Source organism: Condylostylus longicornis, unplaced genomic scaffold (genome assembly GCF_029603195.1).
Source record: "Condylostylus longicornis isolate FDR11 unplaced genomic scaffold, ASM2960319v2 ptg000216l, whole genome shotgun sequence".
In the NCBI taxonomy this organism is placed as follows: Eukaryota; Metazoa; Arthropoda; class Insecta; order Diptera; family Dolichopodidae; genus Condylostylus; species Condylostylus longicornis.
The window spans coordinates 124,105-145,373 of NW_026578183.1; the positions used below are offsets into that span (position 1 = coordinate 124,105).

Genomic DNA, 21,269 nt, shown 5'->3' on the forward strand with positions numbered 1-21,269 from the left:
TTAACTTTCTTTTTTTTGATGGATTAAAAAATCACTTAAAAAATCACTGAAAAAAACTCCAGCTAAAAACGAATAACCCCCAGCTTTTTACCATGAGAACAATACCAAAAAATCTCCGTCAAAAAAAATCACTCAAAAAAAACACATAGACAAACACTACAAAAAGTTACTAAAAAAATCACTTCGAAAATGCCTCAAAAAAGGCACTCAAAAAAAAACATTTAAAACAATCACTCAAAAAATTCAGTCAAAAAATCACTTGAACAGTCTCTCAAAAATCTCTTGAAAAATTCCCCTAAAAAATGCACTCAAAAAAATCACTCGAACAAGTCATTCAAACTTCCCCGACGAAGAGCTGTGTCTAAAGGTCCAGACCCTAGCTTTCTACGTTAAGCCGTTTTCATGTAAGATCCATTCAAAAATGTCATTGGGCTATTACTATAACAGATTCCCATATTTTGAGTTAAAAGTTATGAAATGCTTTCAGTACCATATAAAATGTTGAAGGGAAAGGTTGTGTTTGCAGTTTTTCCGCTTTTTTGCATGTATTTTAAGAATTTCAAATTATTGCGAATGAATATATTATTATATTTAGTTAATTTTTTAATTATATTTTTACCTGTTTTGTAATAACTATGAACTTATTTTGTCATTTCTTCTTAAAAAAATCATGGCATTTTCCACCCATAAAGTCAGCAAACAGAACATTAAGGGCTTCATTCGAATCAAAAATGTCTCATTCGAAGTTATCTAATTTTATCAACATATGGGAAAAATAGAAGTTCAAAATTAGTAGAGAATAGTTATAATTTTTGTTAAGACTTCAAACTGTCAAATTTCAATGATTACGATAGTACGGAAATTGGAAAAATCGAAGCTTTAAAAAATTTAGGGAAGCGCTAGCAAAGGACTTCATTTGAATTATCTTACTATTTTTTGTGTTTTATGTTCTTAAATTTAAGAAAAGTTAAATCTTTTCTTCGATTTTTACATTTAAAAAATCCGTTTTTTTCATTATTTATTAATTTGAAATATTATAACTTTCAATTAATATCGATTTATGATTTTTTAAAAAGTAACAATTCCTTTTTTAAGAACCATTTTTTCAATAAAAAAAAACTTGATTCAGTCAAAAAAATTATTCACTAAATTTCATATCTTTTTCAGTGAAATTATAATAAATATTTCTTACTGAACATTCTTTAGTTAAGATTAATTGTAAAGTTAATAAATGAGTTATATTTAGTAAATTAGCCTTAAATAAACGAGAAACAAGAATTTACCATCCATGCAAATGTATTTTACACGAACTGTTCCACTTTCCCACACTTTTGAAAATGGGTGATCGATGTTAAAAATAAAGCTGCAATGATTTTTTCCAGAACATCTGAAATAATAAAAATTAATTATTTTAATTTGATTTATTGTAACGTACGTATACAAATTTATATATATATAGATGGTTTAGTAAAGAGTAAAATATTATATATCATTGTTTAGCGCATCAAAAATGGGTAAAATTTTTGTTAGAAACTAGTTGTATAATCTCAATGGTTTGCGAGATACAGGGATAATAATGAATTTTCACGAAATTTCTACTTGCACAAGCTGTTTTTCTTATACGTTTCCTTCTGAAAAAGATAAAGTTTCTGAAAGGACTTGAAAGCAACATATTATTATATTGATTTTACATTTTATGTATCTTCAGAATACCAAGCATTCGTACTTTAGAAAAAATCACGTTTTTCCCTTATTTTAATACTTCAGTTTTCACCAACCCGATAATTTCGTATGGACTGCATTTGTGAACTTATCGATATATGATATTCTTATATTCTTCGATAACACCACATCTTAAGTGGTTCCAATCTATTCATAGCTAAAACTTTTAACATCTCCGCTTCTAACCGTTACAAAAAACAGACCAAACATAACTTCTTAAGCAATGCAATCGAAGTTTGATGGCTAATTCCCCATTGCGTAATATACTTCTTTATTTGTTAAATACGCATCTAGCAACAGCTATTTTACCTTTTATTTATTTATCTAATGTCCACCAGTGTTCCAGTAAACATCTCACATATTTGAAACTTGTTATGTACTTGTGATGTCATTTATTTTAAATGAGTATTTATTGTTAATGTTGCTGTTATTTTTACTAACAGCCATAAATATAGTTTCATAAACATTTATGCTAAGTCTATATATTGTTTGCTGTGTATGTTGACTTTCTTTAATAAGTATTGAAGATCATCTATATATATTTCCAGTTATAAGTGTTATGCCGTCTTGGCGTTGTGTTAGGCGAAGATTGCGTTAACTTTATTTCGAAGTTCCATTGCTTCGTAGAATATTCCCTCAGAATTCAAATTGAACAACGAGGGAAATAATATACTGCACTACCGGACGACCCTATAAATTTGCAAATCGTCAGCCTCACAGTTCTTAACTCGAATTCAAGTCCTTCGCATTGAAAAAGGTTTGCATTATTCAATTTCTACCTATATAACAGAATAGAATATTGACAAATATTTTCTTATGTCTTTGCAATTCTGGACTAGCTTTTATGTAACAAATATAGAGACTTTTCTTAAAGTCATATTGTGTTTTACCTATAGCTTTTTTGCATATTGTGTATATACAATTATGTAAGAACCTTAGAAATTTCTTTAAGACGTGAAACCCTAAACTAATTAGTTTGTATTTTTTACATCTTTTTGCATTATTTTTCTTAGGTAAAACAACAAAGGATGAATTTAGCCCTTTTCATTGAAATATTTCCACGTTTTTTTTAGTTATAATTTTGTTGCAATGCTTTTTAGTTTTTAAATTTGATTTTTTGAAATAATAAAATCAATTTTTATTATTATATAATATACTATATAGGAGCAGTACTGCTCTTATGGGGAGTAAATACAAGTTTAGATTCCATTTCTATATTATTTTGTTGAAAACTCTTTCAAGTACTGTAATATTATCATTTCTATCAGTTGAAATTTTCTCACCACTACCGTTGCGTAGTTTTCGAGGAGAAATTTTTTCACGTCAAACCAACTGCCATTTTATATACACTGGTACACATAAATATTCTGAAAAAATACTTCACTTTTTTCAAAATCTACATTTTTTTCATATTTCTTTTGGATCTTCATTTTTTTTCTTCAATTGGTTAGGTAGTAGAATTACTAGAATCAGAAGCAAATAAAGGTGCGTAAAATCAGTAGCAAATGCTGCCTTGGATAAAAGGCATATAGTATTAAATTGACAATAATAAGATGATATAATTAGGATAGCGGGAGGGATATCTACCAAAAAGGCTGCAGAGGACACAGATGGAATTTTGTGGGAGAATGTGATTGTTTTTTTTAATCAAAAGAAACCTCAGAAACGGAGTTATCGTCGGAATTGAATAGCACAAAAGCAAAGAGATCTTTACCAAAACCAAACGTTGATTATATCAAAAAATATAAGTTCCCGTAAGTAATAGGAAGTTAAACTTGCCATAAATAAAATTACGTCTACTAAACAGAACTTCAATAGTGATTCAATAGATTTTAGATAATAGATCCATTATTATATTATATTATCAATAGACAATTATCACCGAGATGATTGATTAACAGATTCGGTGAGCTTCAAACGTGACATTATTGGACTTGTAGATCTGAAAGCTAAATTTCAAATTAATAATCAGTTAAATTCCGAAGATGAAAGCTTTCAATTTGCTATCAAATTGAAAAAAGATGTCGCCGGGAAGGACATTAAATTCTCTGAACACAATCAGGTATCAGATAATTATCGCAAAGCTATAATTGATGAAACAGCAAATAATAAAAGTCATGTCACTTAGATGATAAAACGATTTTGAACAGATTTTCACAATATCATACGAAAGTTATATTGGCAAAAGGCTTATTGGCAATTAAAGAAATAAATTATTCGTTGTGGAAAGCAACGAATCGTACTAAGAACTTAATAAAGTGCATCTCCCCGTGTACTTTATTAAGTTTATCAAGAAATAAAGTCGCTTAAATCACGTAAAGCCTTAGGTTTCGATCTCATTACATCTGAGATAAAAAATGAATTGCCGAGAAAGGTATTAAAGTTTCATATATTATCTACACTCACACACATAGGTATATGATATATACGTAATAGTGACGAATATTACCAAAAAGTATTTCCAAATTAAGTGATAAAGTAAGGAACTCTGGATGAAAAATATGGCGCTTCTGGAGCAGCAGGGAAATATATGGACATTTCGATTTATAGAGGATAAGATACGGGAAAAAAGTTTGAAACGGAAAAGACCTCTCATTTACCTTTCTCTACGGAATGTCGACACAAAAATAACATACAACGAAACTAATGATTAGCCTGAGTAAGTTCATTTTCGGTTCGTTTAAAGTCCCCGATTAAATCGACTCAGGATTCGAAACTGATCAAAAACATACACTTGAGTCTAAGACTGTTATTTCTTACCGTTCGTACGGGTATAAAGAGTTTTAAATAAAAAAACTTTAACAACACATTCTATGTTCGAAAAAAAATATTTGATTGTTATCCATGATAACCAAATAGTACTAATGTTACTAATAATGCGTTTCTATTAAATAAAAAAAAATAATAATCGCTTCTATAATAATAAATAAAAATTTTTTTTATATTGTACTGCATACTTTTCATATTCTAAAAATATTTTCTTACGTTAAAACAAAGACTATATATTTAAAATGCAATCAATCTAGTGTAACATTTTTAATTATGAAAAATTTCACAGTTTGCCCATTTTTGCCAGACCCATCTATTGAGCTTTGTTGACATCTACACCAGATTTTAATTTCTATTATACACCAATATATAAAGCAATAAAGTTGGGTCAAGCCAATGGTTTGTATTGTAGCACTTTTCCCTTCAACAAGTGAAAATTCTGTTTTTAAATACAAGTGAGTTAAGAAAAATAATTATATTTTTTAATGTAATGGAACTTACCGTTAGCTTTTTACGTTTACAGAAATTTGAAAAAGCTTGTGGTTTCGGAAACATAAGGTGTCAAAAATTCAAATTTTACAACTTTCAAGAGGCGATAACTTGAGAGGGGGTGGAGATGGAAAAAAATTTCTTCTAACGAAATGAACTATTTGTAAATGTCTAAAAGCCTCTAAAATTTCAGGCTCCTAGAACCAGGGGTCTAGAAGAAAAACAGCATTAAAAATTTGAAAAAAACGGATTTTATGTAACGGTTAAAGCAAGCCGCTGCCTTATTGCGTTTGCAAAATTTGAAAAATGCTTATGGTTTCATTGCAACAAATAGTTAAAAAAAGCCATTTTTAGGGTTTTGGGGGGCTATAACTTCTAGAGGGGGGGAGATAAAAATTTTGTTTTACGGAAATAAGTTTCTAGTAGTGATCTATGTACATACAAAATTTCAGGTTTCTATCTTCAAGCGAGTAGAAGTTTTGTAAACAGACACACGGACAGACGAACGGACGGACGGGCGGACGGACGGACGGACGGACGGGCGGATGGACAGAGTGAGACTAATAAGCACTTTCTTTCAAAATTTTTTTGGAAAAGTGCTAAAAAACAAAAAAAAAATCAATATACAAAAAAGAAATTGCAATATGATTGCGAAGATGAAGTAATATACAAATTTTTTTTCCCTAATCAGTTGGGTTGACATTCTGGTAGAATTCTATTTAACTTTAATTTGATAGCTTTTCCGTAAACTCTCAAATTCTCGATACTGACATTCTTAAATTATTGTTATATTTTTAAAACAAAAAAAAATATTGTTTACAGACCATATTCTTCTTAATATTGAACATAACATTTTTCTTATTAAAGATACTTAAAGAAAAAAATTGTTGTTTTCAGACGCCGTTGGTAAATATTGTAAAAGGAAGTTTCAATTGTCACAAAAATTAAACTTAAGGCTTAGAGACTTTCTTAAATTTTAAAAGGAAAATTTAAAATGTAAAACTTCTTTGAAGGAAATTCTGGAAATTTTGAACAATAATCAAAGAAATAAACTTTTTGGTTATGAGAGTTTTTGTATATTACAGCATCACTATCTCGCTTACACTCTCTAAAAAATCATATCTTGAAAAAAAACATAGTAAAGCCAAAAACTTCAAGGCTCTTTTGTTGCTCCGAGCATTGTCAAACTGAAATTAACACTAAATGCCAAATGATTTTGTTTATCTTTTCTTAACTGCGCGCCGCTATATAAAAAGTAAACAAAGAAGATTTTGTTATTTTATTTATAAAATTAGAGCAGTTTGTAAATAAAAAATCATAAAACATTTAATAATAAGTGTTAAAAAAAGAACATTGTATCATAAAAACTTCATAGCAAGTGAAAAAAAAGAAAAAAATTTGTTGCAAAAGAAAAAGGTGCGTAGTTCTAAATGATTTTTTCCATTTGCAAAAACAAATAGTTTTTTTTTTATGCCATATACATAAATGTTATCCATTTCAATAATTAAAAGAACTATTTATTCAATAGTGCTTTGATTAATTTATAATTTGTAATATTATTAAGCTTTTAATTTCGAAAAAAAACACGTGTTTTTATTTTGTTTTAAATTAAAATTACTTCGAAAATCATAATTTTGCCAGGAACAGATTTTTTTTTAAGCAAAATGAGTTTGTGTTTGATAATACGTAGCATACAAACATATATTTTAAATGATATTTTTTTTTTGTATAATTACAGTTTTCCTAGAAATGATAAAATGAAATTAAATTTCCCTTTATAGAGTGAAGATTTGGTCACCAAAAAGACGTTCCGATGCCGTTGAATTCAATTTTATAAAAAATATATATAGTTTTAGAATGAATGAGTATGTGAAGTTGAATTAATGAATAAGGGAGAATAGAACAACACACCATCTACTTCAGTTAGTAATAACAATCATATTAATTAAAGTTTGTAAAAAAATATACTGTTTTAGTGTGATTAAAATTTATATGTATGTATTTACATTTATTGTTATTAATATTGTTTATAGTTGTTCAGTATAGTTGAAAATACAAAACTTAAATAAGAAATTTTATAACAAAATATGTTCATATTTATAAAATACTCAAAAACATTTGCAATTTATAAAATAAATTTATTCAAAGAGAAAAATAATTATAAATTTTTTTTAAATTTGTTTTTTTCTTCACTGATATTTAAAATGAAAAAAACATTTTGAAATATTTTTTAGTTTTTACTTTAAAAAAATTTTTTAACTTATCCTCCTTACGAATTACACATATTTTATAGTAGAGGCCAGATAAAAAAATAAAATAAATACCCTCCTGTTATGACTTTAGCAATGCTCCGAGTAAAGAAGGAGACAAGTAGAAAAAATTTGGCTTCATTGTTTTTTCAAGATGCTCCTTCCTTTAGTATTTTTAATTCGATAGATGTATATATGTATATATATAAATAGAACGAAAATGTAAAACTAAAATACAAATAATAAGGAATAATTAAATGAGCGTGTTTGGTTTCACATGTATGGAATATTTAGTACAAATGTGTGTTCTTAACGTTCTAAATAAGAATTTTTATTCGCTTCTATGTTCAATATTTTTTAAAATTTTACTTTTCGGAAAATACATAAAAAAGCACAGAGTGACAACAAACCTTATATCAAGTTCATAACATATGATAAATATATTACGATGCATAATGCACATTAATTCTACTTTGCAGTAGTATGATTATTTTTAGCACTTTTCCAAAAATTTTTTGAAAAAAGTGCTTATTAGTTTCACTCTGTCCGTCCGTCCGTCCGTCCGTCCGTCCGTCCGTCCGTCCGTCCGTCCGTCCGTCCGTCTGTCCGTCCGTCCGTCCGTCCGTCCGTCCGTCTGTCCGTGTGTCTGTTTACAAAACTTCTACATTCTTAAAGATAGAAAGCTGAAATTTAATACGTACATAGATCTTTACTAGAAACTTATTTTCGTAGAACAAAATTTTTACCTATCTCCCCCCCTCTAGAAGTTATACCCCCCCAAAACCCTAAAAATGGCCCTTTTTAACTATTTGTTGCAATGAAACCATAAGCATTTTTGAAATTTTGCAAACGCAGAAGGGCAGTGACTTGCTTCCCCTACCGCGGTATACTATAGTTAAACTTTAGAAAAACAAAATGGCCGTTCAAATTTACCGTTATCTAAAGTCCTTTTTTTCCAAATTTTTCATGTCGTTTTTCTTCTAGACCCCAGCCTGTAGAAGCTTGAAATTTTAGGAGCTTTTAGACATTAACAAGTAGTTCATTTCGTTAGAAGAAAATTTTTTTCCATCTCCAACCCCTCTCAAGTTATGGCCTCTTGAAATTTGTGAAATATGCATTTTTGACACCTTATATTTCTGAAACCGCAAGTTTTTTCAAATTTCTATAAACGCAAAAAGTTAACAGTAAATTCCATGAAATTAAAAAATATAATTATTTTTCTTAACTCACACAATTAACCCTTAAAATCGAGCATTATGTTAACCCCTGTTTATATTAAATTTTGCTTTATTTCAAAGACTGCATAAATGGTTCATCCTAAATATATGCAATCCTAGAAATAGTTTCGTTTATAAATGAAAATAATTTTAATAGTGTGGTGGATATACATAGACTGTTTTTAAAAGCAGTATTTTCACTTGTTTAAGGGAAAAGTGCTACAATACAAACCATTGGTTTGACCCAACTTTATTTTTTAAAGCATTTTGAAAACTCAATTAAAAATTATTGCACATTTACACATAATATGTACCTAAAATTGCTTTAAAATTTTTTTAGATAAAAATTTAATACTTAAGTAAGTGAAAATAATTAAGTAAAATAAGGAGGGGAAATTTCATATTTGATATTCCATTTATTAAGTTACTTATTGGTAGAAAAGTAGAAAAAAATAATCATACAGAAAAAACCAAGTAGAAAAATTATCAAAAATATAATGATACAGAAAAAAATTATGATTTTGTAGATTTATTGTTCAAAAATATGCAGTTGATCAAGAAGCTATCATTTTTGCTCATGTTTTGTTTTAATTTTTCTTTCAAGAGTGTTATTCTTCTGTTATTATTCTTCTTCTTGAATTTTTTCTTCGCTTGATATGCATAGGTTTATAAATGATATTATACCTATGTATGTATGTACATATGTATGTTTATACCCGTACGAACGTATGTTCGAAGGGTATACTAAATTTGCCTTACCGTTTGTAACGCTAAGAAATAACGGTGTTAGATATAGACTCAAGTGTATGTTTTTGATCAGCGTCAAATTCTGAGTTGATTTAGCTTTGTCTGTCCGTCCGTCCGTCCGTCCGTCCGTCCGTCCGACCGAACGATAACTCAAAAACTAATTGAGCTAAGTTCACCAAATTTTCACAAATTATTTATTGTAGTAAGTGCCAGAACCCTATTTAAATTGGAAGTGATCGAGGTACCGGTTCGGGTAGCTGCCATACAACTTCAAAATTTATTTGGCTATATCTCAGAAAATATAAAAGTTGTGGTATTGAAATTTCACACAAACGAATATATTAGTAGGTCCAATGTGGCTCATAAAAGTCGTTGAAATTACTTGACTCCTTCTGGTACCTGCCATACAATTTCAAAAGTTATTTGGCTATATCTTAGAAACTATAAAAGCTGTGATATTGAGATTTCACACAAGTGAATATATTAGTAGGGCCGATGTGCTTGATAAAATTCGCTAAAATTTCTTGGCTCTTTCTGGTAGCTGCCATACAACTTCAATAGTAGTTTGGCACAACCAGTATTTTGAAAACACATAGCACTGAAATTTTGCATAAATTAATATGGTAATACGGCAACTTAAAGTCATAGTCTGCCCCATAGTTAGTTTTGGAACATTAGTTATTCGCACATAAGATAACAAATTCGTACGGGTATCACAGAGTTGACAAGGTCAACTCTATTTTTTTTCTCGTTTTTTTCTACTCTTCTTTTTCTCTTTGAGAAGGAGCGATAAAAGAATTATTTTCCTTCTATAGAATGGTTTTTTGAAAATTGCCTGGGGCACCAAATACAAATTTATAATTAACAAAAACGTTGTTTCACATTTACATTTCATAATTTTATTGTGAATACATAATTTACAACAAAAACAGAAACTTTATAATGTCCTATATTTTTACTAAATTTGTTAAATTATTCAATTTTTAGAAAGAATAATATTTAATCTTTTGTTTAAAAATCAAAGCTTGAAATTCTTTAACAAAGTTTCCTTAAGATTCTTCAAAACCTTACATAGAGAAATCCCAAAATTTTCCTTTGGAAAATTACTTTTTATATGTAATGCACACGGAAATACATTTAACAAGCGATTAAAGAATTAACTTAATTTTTTTTTTCTTAAAAAAGTTCTTAAAAAAATAAATTTTTCGCAGCAAAGTTGAAATCAGAATATTGAAGATTAAGAAGTACACACATGAATATTTTGGTGTAAGCTAGGTGTAATTGAAAATGCATTGGCTGTACATAGTTTTTTTAGAATTTCTCCGTTTTCATGGTTAATCGCTATATAAAACATATACTATGTATTTTCTGATCTTACCTTTTACATTAAAAATGTAATAAAAGTAGTATGTGGTTTTTTAAGAATTTTCTATAAATAACAAAACTCACATTGTTGAATAAAGCAAATCAATATTAATTATGGGTTAATTTGTATAAAATAAGACGATTTAGTATAATAATTTGTACTTTAAGAGGTTGAATACATTTTTTCCTCGAAATTGGATACATTTTGTTTTTACCGAGTGGGAGCACTGTCGGAAAGTATCAATGTAGCATAATGTGTTTTCATGCAAAAATCATGTACGAAAATGCACCAATACGGTAATACTTTACAATTTGGTGTCCAAAAATGTCAAAAATACGCATTGTATGCGTGCCATATTAAATCAGTTGTGGATCAGTTTTTTTTGTGATTTTGCATAGATGCAGAGTTTTTTAAAAAGAAGCATAATGCTGATGCAATATTATTTTGACATTTTTTGATAAAAATAATATTGTATCAGCAAGGTAAACGCATCACATCGGTATAGCATCAGCAACTTTTTTTTGCATCGATGCTGCATTAGTTTACATTTTTGATTACTTTCTGATTATACCCAATTTCTTTTTGATCTAATCATATATATGTATGTATAACATAAAATAACATAAAATACGTCACACAATATAAAAACCAGATTCTTAGGAAAAAAAATTGTTTTGACAATTTCATTAATTTTTTATATTTTTTTTTATATTATTTTTCATCTTATTTATTGTTATATTATTATATTATTTTTCCCTTTCCATTTCCTCTTTAAGAATAAATAGCATAACAAAAATATTGGTTAATTGTTATACATGAAAACACATATACTGTTTTTTTCTGTCGAAAAATTTTACACTAGATTTATTGTTTCTATTATATTGACCATATATTTAGTCTTTGGTTAAAGGAAATTAATGTACGATTTCTGAAATACATGTATTTTAATTTCTGTTATTCCATATTCGAATAAAAACAAATATTGTGTAGTTTTACCTTGATCAATTTGTCACGAAATGGCACGAAAAATTTAAAATATTTTATTTTCAAATTCGAGCGGCAGATTGAGCGAGTAAGGCTGGTTTCGACAAGTGCTTTTTTAAAGGCAAAAAATTTGGTTCGTCAAGCTATTTCGGGAAATTTTAAACAAGTGTTAAATGGAAGAAGAGAAGATAAATTAGTTTTTAGTTTCAAACACTGTCTAATAAAAAATAAAAAATAATTTTCCTTCTCAAATATGATCAAAATCGCAAAACTTTGACCATAACATACATGTTTATATTTCAATTACCATGATAACTTTGACCACACACATAATTTTTTTAGTTTCTAATTGATGTAGATCACTTTTATATTACATAATGCTAAAATATAAAAAGGTGATAGAAAAGAAAAGGCATTTTCATAAGCACAACACTGCAAAACAATAATGTGATACATACGCAATATATTTTTAAAAATTGTATAAAAACCTTGCTATTTTAAATTTGCAGTATTGTGTTCCTGAACAAAAATGTCGTTAAGAAAAAAATCTATTTATTTTGTGCGAAATAGTGGAAAATTTTATTTCAAGAAAAATAAAAGTTAAGAAAAACAAAAGAGGCAAACTGGAACAAAAAAAATTTTGTTATATTTAAATACATACAACAATTAACAGACGAATTCCTAAAGAAACTGCAAAAACCAGTAAAAAAAAAAAGTACAGTTGATTTAACTGCGCTATCCATGATAATTTAAATATTTTTGTGATAGGTTAGCAATGTTTATGAACAAACTTGATTAGTAACATTTGATTATGAATACAAGTATACCGCAGTTCTCGCCTTATATCGCGATGTACTTTGTTTATGAAAAGACCTAAAATATAAAGGCATCACACCCTAAACGATTGAAGAATCAATAAACTTAATAAAAAAAGGGGAATTATATGTTAACGATTGCGGTTAGAAAATTGATATTTAAAAAAGAAATATAATTAATTATTTAAAAAATCAGCTTTTAAGGTCTATCGGAAGACCAAGTGTTCTTTCTTTTCAAGAACAAGTAGTTACTGTCAATTTGATTAAAATGAGTAACTAGGGCTATAAAATTGCAATGGCAGTAGAGTATTTTTGAAAATTTATCTTGATAATGAAAACAAAAATATTGAAACATTTATATACTTGTTATAATCGGCGAAGCGAATGGCTAGGCGAGTCGAATAGACTAGGTTAATCGAATGATAGTTTTTATTTCGCCAGATCCAAAATGTTGCTTCCGCAAGACATCAAAAAACCTACTGAAAATAATAAGGTTCACACCACACATATGTACATTGTTTTTGCCTTTTTGCAAAAAAAATTGAATTTTCCTATCCCTTTAGCAATGTCGGGGTTGTTCTCCTTCAATTTTAGTAAATGCTCGCATTGTTTTTGGTTCGTTTTTTCACGCTTAAATTAATATTAAACAATCAATACTTTTTACAATAATTTGTAGAATTTTATGAACTTATTTTGCAGATAGTTTATATTTTTCCATTATATCACTATAAATGCTATAATATCCAACTAAAAAAAAATGCTCATGCATTGTTTTGATTTTTGTTTTATTCGCCAAGCCTGTCGCACAGAGTATTCATTCGACAGATTTGAATGTTCATCGCCTATAAAATTTAGGCGAATTCGCTAATATAATACCAAAAATTTATATTCGCCAAAAATTTCATTCGCTTCGTTGATCATACTAAGGGCCTTAGAAACAACTTACCAGCAGATGAATGAATTCGGGGTTTTCTTTAGTACGGAATATTAATAAAATAAAATAACCAAAATATTTTGCCAAAAATTAAAACCGTTCATGGTAAGCTTTCAAGGGATAAGATTTGCCTTTATTTCGGTCAGTTACAATTGTCACCATCTGAGTCTGATGTAACCTATTTTATCGAAAAGGTAAAAACTTTACTTGATCAATAAGTACATAAGTGCTGTTTTCTGCTAATTTCTAAAGAATTTTTAATGATGAAACTAATTTGACTGGCGATCACGGAGTTCGAAAAGTAATTTTTAAAAGACGTATCACATATTCAAATCTTATCTTAGACATCGTGCCTGTTAGGTTTTGTGGATCAGAAACAAAAAAGTTGCTGCCATCATATGTAGTGTACCTATCATCAAGCGTACGGAATACTTGATACGAGACGTGCAAGAACACGGTTTAATCGAACGGGTTTGTTCAATTATACAGACAAATCAATAAAGGAATTCAAAAATATTTTACTTTGCAACTACCATAATTTATTTTCAGACCAAAATTACAACGAGCTATTTGAACCTGCCATGGTTGAAGAATTTGTTGTTACATACACTTCATTATAATCCACCAAAACTAAAGATGCGGATGAATACTTAGAAAATAAGAAGATATAATTAAAAACCAGCTTTATGCTATTGTACTAGAAGGGTCGATTCAAAAAATTAGAGTGATATTCAAGTTATATGTTAATTTTTTTTGTTTTGCTTTATATCTTGCTTTTTTTGCTCTGTTTTATATTTGTTTATTACTTTGAAGATTCAAATGAATTCGTATTATGTCTTTATGTTCCTAAAAATAAATGACTATTTATTTTACAACTATTTATTAAATTTGTTAAAAAAAACTTTAGTTTTCTTTAAATCCTCAGTTATTTATTTGTAATTGTCCAGTTAATTCACTTCATCAAAGTTAGAAGGACGCAATTTTTTCCCTAAGTCAAAGTTAGAAAAATAGTCATAACTTGCATCTCATTACTTTTTACATTTTACATAAATATAATTATCGTCACTTAAGACTTAATCGGTAAACTACCTCAAAAATATATTTCTTTTATTTTTGTAGAGCTTTTTATATTTCCATAATAGTGTATAAATTAACTTTAAACATTATCTGAAATTCTTAAAAAAAGTAAGTTTAATGAGTTTAATCATTATTTGTTTTAATAAATAATGATTATGAGTTTAATCATAATCATTATTTATCACTTGCATTTGCGAATTCAAAAGTACCCTTTACGTTTGAAATTCAAACCATTGAAAACAAATATATACTAACTAAAAATTTATCATAGATTTTCGCGCTATTAAAATGGATATTTTAAGAAATTTTTTTAAGAAGAGCAAAATACTTAATAATAATTTTATTTTAGTAAATTCGAGAAGAGAAGCAAACAAAAAATTAAATATATGTACATATGTATGTACTTTTTTTGATAATAATGCCATATATATACATCCATATATATATTCTATAATAATGCCATATATATCTATCAGGCCATCAAGTTCGGAGAGCAAATCAAAAATAAATTCCAAATTTATATGGAGTTCAAATGAAATGGGTGTCGGAATTTATTTGTGTGAAGGAAATTGATCAATATTTTTGGCTCTACTGATTCTACATACTTTTTTAAATTTAAAATTTCAAAAAAATCGGTTGGTAAATTGCGTCTAAAAAATGCATTTTAAAAAAAAATTGCAATTTTCAGTCCAGACCACCTTTCTTGTCTTCCAAATGGAAGGGTACTGAATCACAGAGTAAAATTTTTGAATAAAAAATAGAATTTAAATAATGGAAAAAAATCAAAAAAATAATTTTTATAATCTACTTGTATGTAGATGGCTTTTAAAACTATATTAAAAAAAATAAGAATCATAAAGAATACCCATAAATTTCACAAAAACAAATTAAAAAATATTTCAAATGGCATACTTCGCAAACATAGAACATTAAGAATTATTTTTGTATTTTTTCCCAATTCAAAATTTCGGAAAATAATTTCTGCTTGGAGGCCTGATAGATATTTATGGAGGCCTGATATATATATAAGAATTGACAATGTCGCCAAGCGCTTAATTTATTTAATAAGCTTTAAAAAAATTTATATAAAACGAGAAAAAAAAAAGTTCACCGTGTCAACTCTGTAATACCCGGACGAATTTGTTATCCTAAATATACAATAGATGACAATGGGACAGACTATGACTTTAAGTTGTCGTATTACCATATTAGTTTATGCAAAATTGTAGTACTGTGTGTTAAATTTTTTCTAAGATATGACCAAATTACTTTTGAAGTTGTAGGGCAGCTACCAGAAGGAGCCAAGAAATTTCAACGACTTTTATTAAACACATTAGCTCTACTAATATATTCGCTTGTGTGAAATTTCATTACCATAGCTTTTATAGTTTCTAAGATATAGTCAAGTAACATTTGAAGTTGTATGGCAGCTACCAGAACCAGCCAAGCAATTTCAACGACTTTTATCAAACACATTGGTCCTACTTATATATTTACACCTATGAAATTTCAATATCACACCTTTTATAGTTTCTCAGATACAGCCAAGTAACTTTTGAAGTTGTATGGCGGCTACCAGAAGGAGCCAAGTAATTTTAACGATTTTTATAAAACACATTGGCTCTTCTAACATACTTACTTGTGCCAAATTTAAAAACCATAACTTTTATAGTTTCTAAGATACAATCAAATAAATTTTGAAGTTGTATAGCAGATAACCGAACCAGTACTCATGTCCAATTTAAATAAGGTTCTTAAGGTTCTGGCGTTTACTATAGTAAACCATTTCTGAAAATTTAGTGAACTTAGCTTAATTAGTTTTTGAATTATCGTTGGGACAGACGGACGGATAGGCAAAGCTAAATCAACTCAGAATTGGACGCTGATCAAAAACATACACTTGAGTCTTTATTCGCACATAGGATAAAAAATTCGTACGAGTATCACAGAGTTGACAAGTCCAACTATATTTTCTTTCTCGTTTTTTTTTACTTTTGTTCTTTTTTTAAAATAAACCCATATTTTTAGAACGGAACGTCATTACCATGATGTGTACTTACATATACATTTTATAAGCGACTTCCTATTCCTATACTAAAGCAAAACTAAAATCAAATAAACATTGTCATAAAGACTTTAATTTAACTTAACTATATAACTCCAATATTTTGATAATTGATTATAATTATGTATTTATATAATATTTTTTTAAGCCCCATTCATTCTGTAAAGAATTAGAATTGAAAATAAATTTGTGATATAAAATTACATACAAATATAAGTAGCGTATATATAAAGCCGTTATGATTAAGTGACACAAAAAAAAATCGTTCATTAAAAGAAATATTCAGAATGTATAATCAATTCAAATTAATGAATTTTAAAATATCGCAGAGTTGTCGGTAGATTCACCATAAGGTAAATACGAGTATCTTAAATAAATATTATCTAAAAAATTAAGTTTGTTTCTGAAAAATACGCTTAGTCTATCAACGTATCGAACTTCGCATTAAAATATTAGTTTATCGTACCATTTTACACGGAATAGAGCGAAGTATTTCTAAAAAACATTGTTCAAACTAAATTATCTATTAACAAGTAAAAACGTTTTAGTCAGTATAAACTGATTGAATTATGCCCTGCACCTTTCATTATTGTACAGCATTTACTCAAACCTGTGAAACTATTCTATAGAAATTTCAAGGATATGTCTGACATATAATTGGACACACGACTGCCAAGTTTCGTGAATCTGACTTTATTATTTTTCCAAATATATAAAATTAGCTTTTGACAGGTCATACAAGCTTTAGAAATATATCTGACTTATAATTGGACACACGACTATCAAGTTTTATGAATATAATTTTATTATTTTTCCAAATATTTAAAATTACCTTTCGGACTTGTATGACAGCTTACCGAACCTTTCAAGCAATTCAAGAATATATATATGTCCACACCGCAGATGACTCCTTCAAGTGGTTACAAACCCCATACTAAAGCAAATATACGCTTCACGGATGTGCAAGGTATAAAAATTTATGAATTTAAAATCAACATCAAACTGTTCGCAACACAATGTTCACAAATTCATTTTTAAAAAGAAATTTTTTGTGATAAAAGTTAGTAAACGAACAATAAGAAAAAGAAATAATAGGTACTCATATTATTTTTAGAATTGCTAAAATTTACTCAATTTGTCTTTGTTTTATTTAGTTTACAAAAAAATCTTGTGAAAATAATATAAGTTTTTATCACTATTTTCGCAATAACATAAATTTTTTTATAATCGCTGAATAAAACTTGAATAAAAGCTCCTTTTTTTGTTTTAACAATAAATTTAACATAACAAGTAAAAACGTTTCAGTCGGTATAAACCGATTGAATTATACCCTGCACCTTTCGTTATTGTGTAGCAATTACACGAACCCGTGAAGTCATTCTATAGAAACTTCACGGATATGTCTGACCTATAATTGGACACACGACTGCCAAGTCTCATGAATCTGACTTTATTATTTTTCCAAATATTAAGAATAAACTTTTAGACTTGTATGGGAGCTACTCGAACCTGTCGAGCAATTCCACCAAAACTTCAGAAATATATCTGACCTGTAACTCGACATACAAGTGCCAAGTTTCATGAATCTGACTTTATTATTTTTCCAAATATTTAAAATAAGCTTTTGGAGTTGTATGGCAAGTACCCGAACCTGTCAAGCAATTCCACTAAAACCTCACAAATATATCTGATCTACAATCGGACACACAACTGCCAAGTTTCATGAATCTGACTTTATTATTTTTCCAAATATTAAGAATAAGCTTTTAGACTTGTATGGGAGCTACACGAACCTGCCAAGCAATCCCACCAAAACTTTAGAAATATGTCTGACCTATAATTGGACACACGACTGCCAAGTCTCATGAATCTGACTTTATTATTTTTCCAAATATTAAGAATAAACTTTTAGACTTGTATGGGAGCTACTCGAACCTGCCAAGCAATCCCACCAAAACTTCAGAAATATATCTGACCTATAACTCGACATACAACTGCCAAGTTTCATGAATCTGACTTTATTATTTTTCCAAATATTTAAAATAAGCTTTTGGAGTTGTATGGCAAGTACCCGAACCTGTCAAGCAATTCCACTAAAACTTCACAAATATATCTGATCTACAATCGGACACGCAACTGCCAAGTTTCATGAATCTGACTTTATTATTTTGCCAAATATTAAAAATTAGCTTCTGGAGTTGTATGGCAGGTACCCGAACCTGTCAAGCAATTCTTCTAAAACTTCAGAAATATATTTGACCTATAATTGGACACATGACTGCCAAGTTTCATGAATCTGACTTTATTATTTTGCCGAATATAAAAAATTTGCTGTTGGAGTTGTATGGCAGCCACCCGAACCGGTGCAGCTATCCCATTATAATTTTTAGAGCATGTGTAGAATATAATTGGACACATGTATACAAAATTTTATATTTATAGCTTTATTAGTTTTCGAAATATTTAAAATAAACTCTTTGAGCTGTATGGCAGCTACCCGAACCCGTTGTCCGAATTAGTCCAATAACAATAGGGTTCGTCCTTGGCACAAAAGAAAAAGCTTGTGAAAGTTTGGTGTCGATAGCATTATTCGTTTTTGAGTTATCGTGCGATCGGACGGACGGACGGACGGACGGACGGACGGACGGACGGACGGACGGACGGACGGACGGACGGACGGACGGACGGACATGTCTAAATCGACTCAGAATTTTACGCTGAGCAAGAATATATATATATGTCCATACCGCAGATGACTCCTTCAAGTAGTTACAAACTCCATACCAAAGTTAATATACCCTTCACGAAGTGCAGGGTATAAAAATGCTTTACAACTGTGCATAAACTCAATGTTGTGGTAATAATATTTCTATTACATAATCCAAAATTATGTTTCAAAATATTGCGTAGTGATAGTTTGCGGTGCTATAATACGATAGGTTTGGCAGCTACCTTTCTAGGAAAAACGTAGCAATTAGTAAAAGTTTTTTAAATCATTACAAAAATACATAAGTATTTACATATAATATATATCTGCGTAAGTATTTACATATAATAATATTATAAAATTGTAAATAACATACTCTGAAGTTATTAAAAAAAAAAACAAATTCAGTTTTCGGATGACGTTTTTTTGTTAAAGAAATTTAATGACAAGCTTAAGCAAAAGTTCTGTCCAAGGTAGATTATTCATAACGTCTTTATATCTAACAAGTCCAAATTTCACTGATCGTGTCATATTTATTATCGTATTTTTCTTTTTTTACGTAAAAAAGAGTTTAATATTTTTAAAACAGATAAAAGAGCGCTTTTTATTTTTAAAAAATAAAAAGCGCTCTTTTATGTGCGTATATTTATAAAAAATACAATTACACAAACACAGATTTTTTTTGTAGAAATACACATCCCAACATACTTATAATAATTAATATTCATAAGTATGTGGGGATTATATAATTATTTATTTATTATATTATATAATTCAAAAATTTTCCAAGTATTTTTCTTTTTTTACGTAAAAAAGAGTTTAATATTTTTAAAACAGGATATTATACACATTTTTTAAAAAGATTCCCATTTAAATTCTGTTGAACGAAAGAGAAAGAAAGATAGGAGGAAAGAAAAAGTTAAAAAAAGTTTTGCAAATTCATATTTCAGTACGGTTTCAAATGTTTTTTGAAGGATTTATGATTCTTCATGTACATTTTGTATTTCAAAATACGGTTAGTTGAGTAGTGTGGGCTAACAAAAATGTTAATAAAAGTAATATAATGTAATACATTTCAACAATTAGAGTAATTATCTGATTTCGGTTAAAAGATACTTATAGAATTGTTTGAAATAATTACAATTAGTTTTTAAGCTACTAAAAATATTTATGTATGTACCTACTTCAAAACAATTTTTTTGTGCATAATTATTTTGAACCTAGTTCGAACATGTTATATTGAGTGCTTCCAAAATTTTTTTGTGCTCTTCTTTCATTTTTATTTTCTTTTATTTATTATTTTTTATCATTTTACAATCAGAATTTTTGAGTCATTCGCTGAGACACTATTTATTTCAAAAATAAATAAAGTTGGGGTAAACCAATGGTTTGTGTTGTAGCACTTTTCCCTTCAACTAGTGAAAATACTGCTTTTAAAAACAACCTATGTATACCTACCACACTCTTAAAATTATTTTTATTCGTATACAAAACTATTTCCAGAATTGCATATATTTAGGATGAACGATTTATGCAGTCTGAAATAAAGCAAAAATTTAAAAAGGGGTTAACATATTGCTCGATTTAAGTGTGTATGAAGAAAAATAATTATATTTTTTAAAGGCATAGATTTTACCGTTACCTTTCTGCATATATAGAAGTTTGAAAACCTTACGGTTTTGCTAATATAAGATGACAAATATTCAAGTTTTACAAATTTCGAGACGCGATAACTTGAGATTGGGTGGAGGTGGAAAAAAAATTTCTACTAACGAAATAAACTATTTATTAATGTCTGAGAGGTGTTAAAATTTCAGACTTTTTCAACCTGGGATTAAGGAGAAAACTGACATAAAAAATTTGAAAAAAACGAATTTTATATAAGTACCTGTAAATTTTAACGGAAATTTTGTTTGTTTAAAGTTCAAGTATAGCATGCCTTGATGGGAGAAGTAAGCCATTGCTTTTTTACGTTTGCAAAATTTGAAAAATGCATGTGGTTCTACTACAATAAATAGTTGAAAAATTGCATTTTTAGTGTTTGGCATGGGTATAACTTTTAGAGTTGGCGGAGATAGATAAAAATTTTGTTTTACTAAAATTAGTTTTTAGTGAAGATCCACGTGTA

The 21,269-nt window shown here is 28.3% G+C and overlaps 1 protein-coding gene across 1 annotated transcript in view; it reads right to left on the reverse strand.

The window, feature by feature from the left end:
* Positions 1–21,269, reverse strand: part of LOC129616468 (uncharacterized) — a 210,737-nt gene that overhangs the window by 115,237 nt on the left and 74,231 nt on the right. The window contains exon 2 of the mRNA XM_055532108.1: positions 1,284–1,387. Within this exon, the coding sequence (XP_055388083.1) occupies positions 1,284–1,290 (7 nt within the window). The 5' untranslated portion in view covers positions 1,291–1,387. The remainder of the gene's footprint in view (positions 1–1,283; positions 1,388–21,269) is intronic.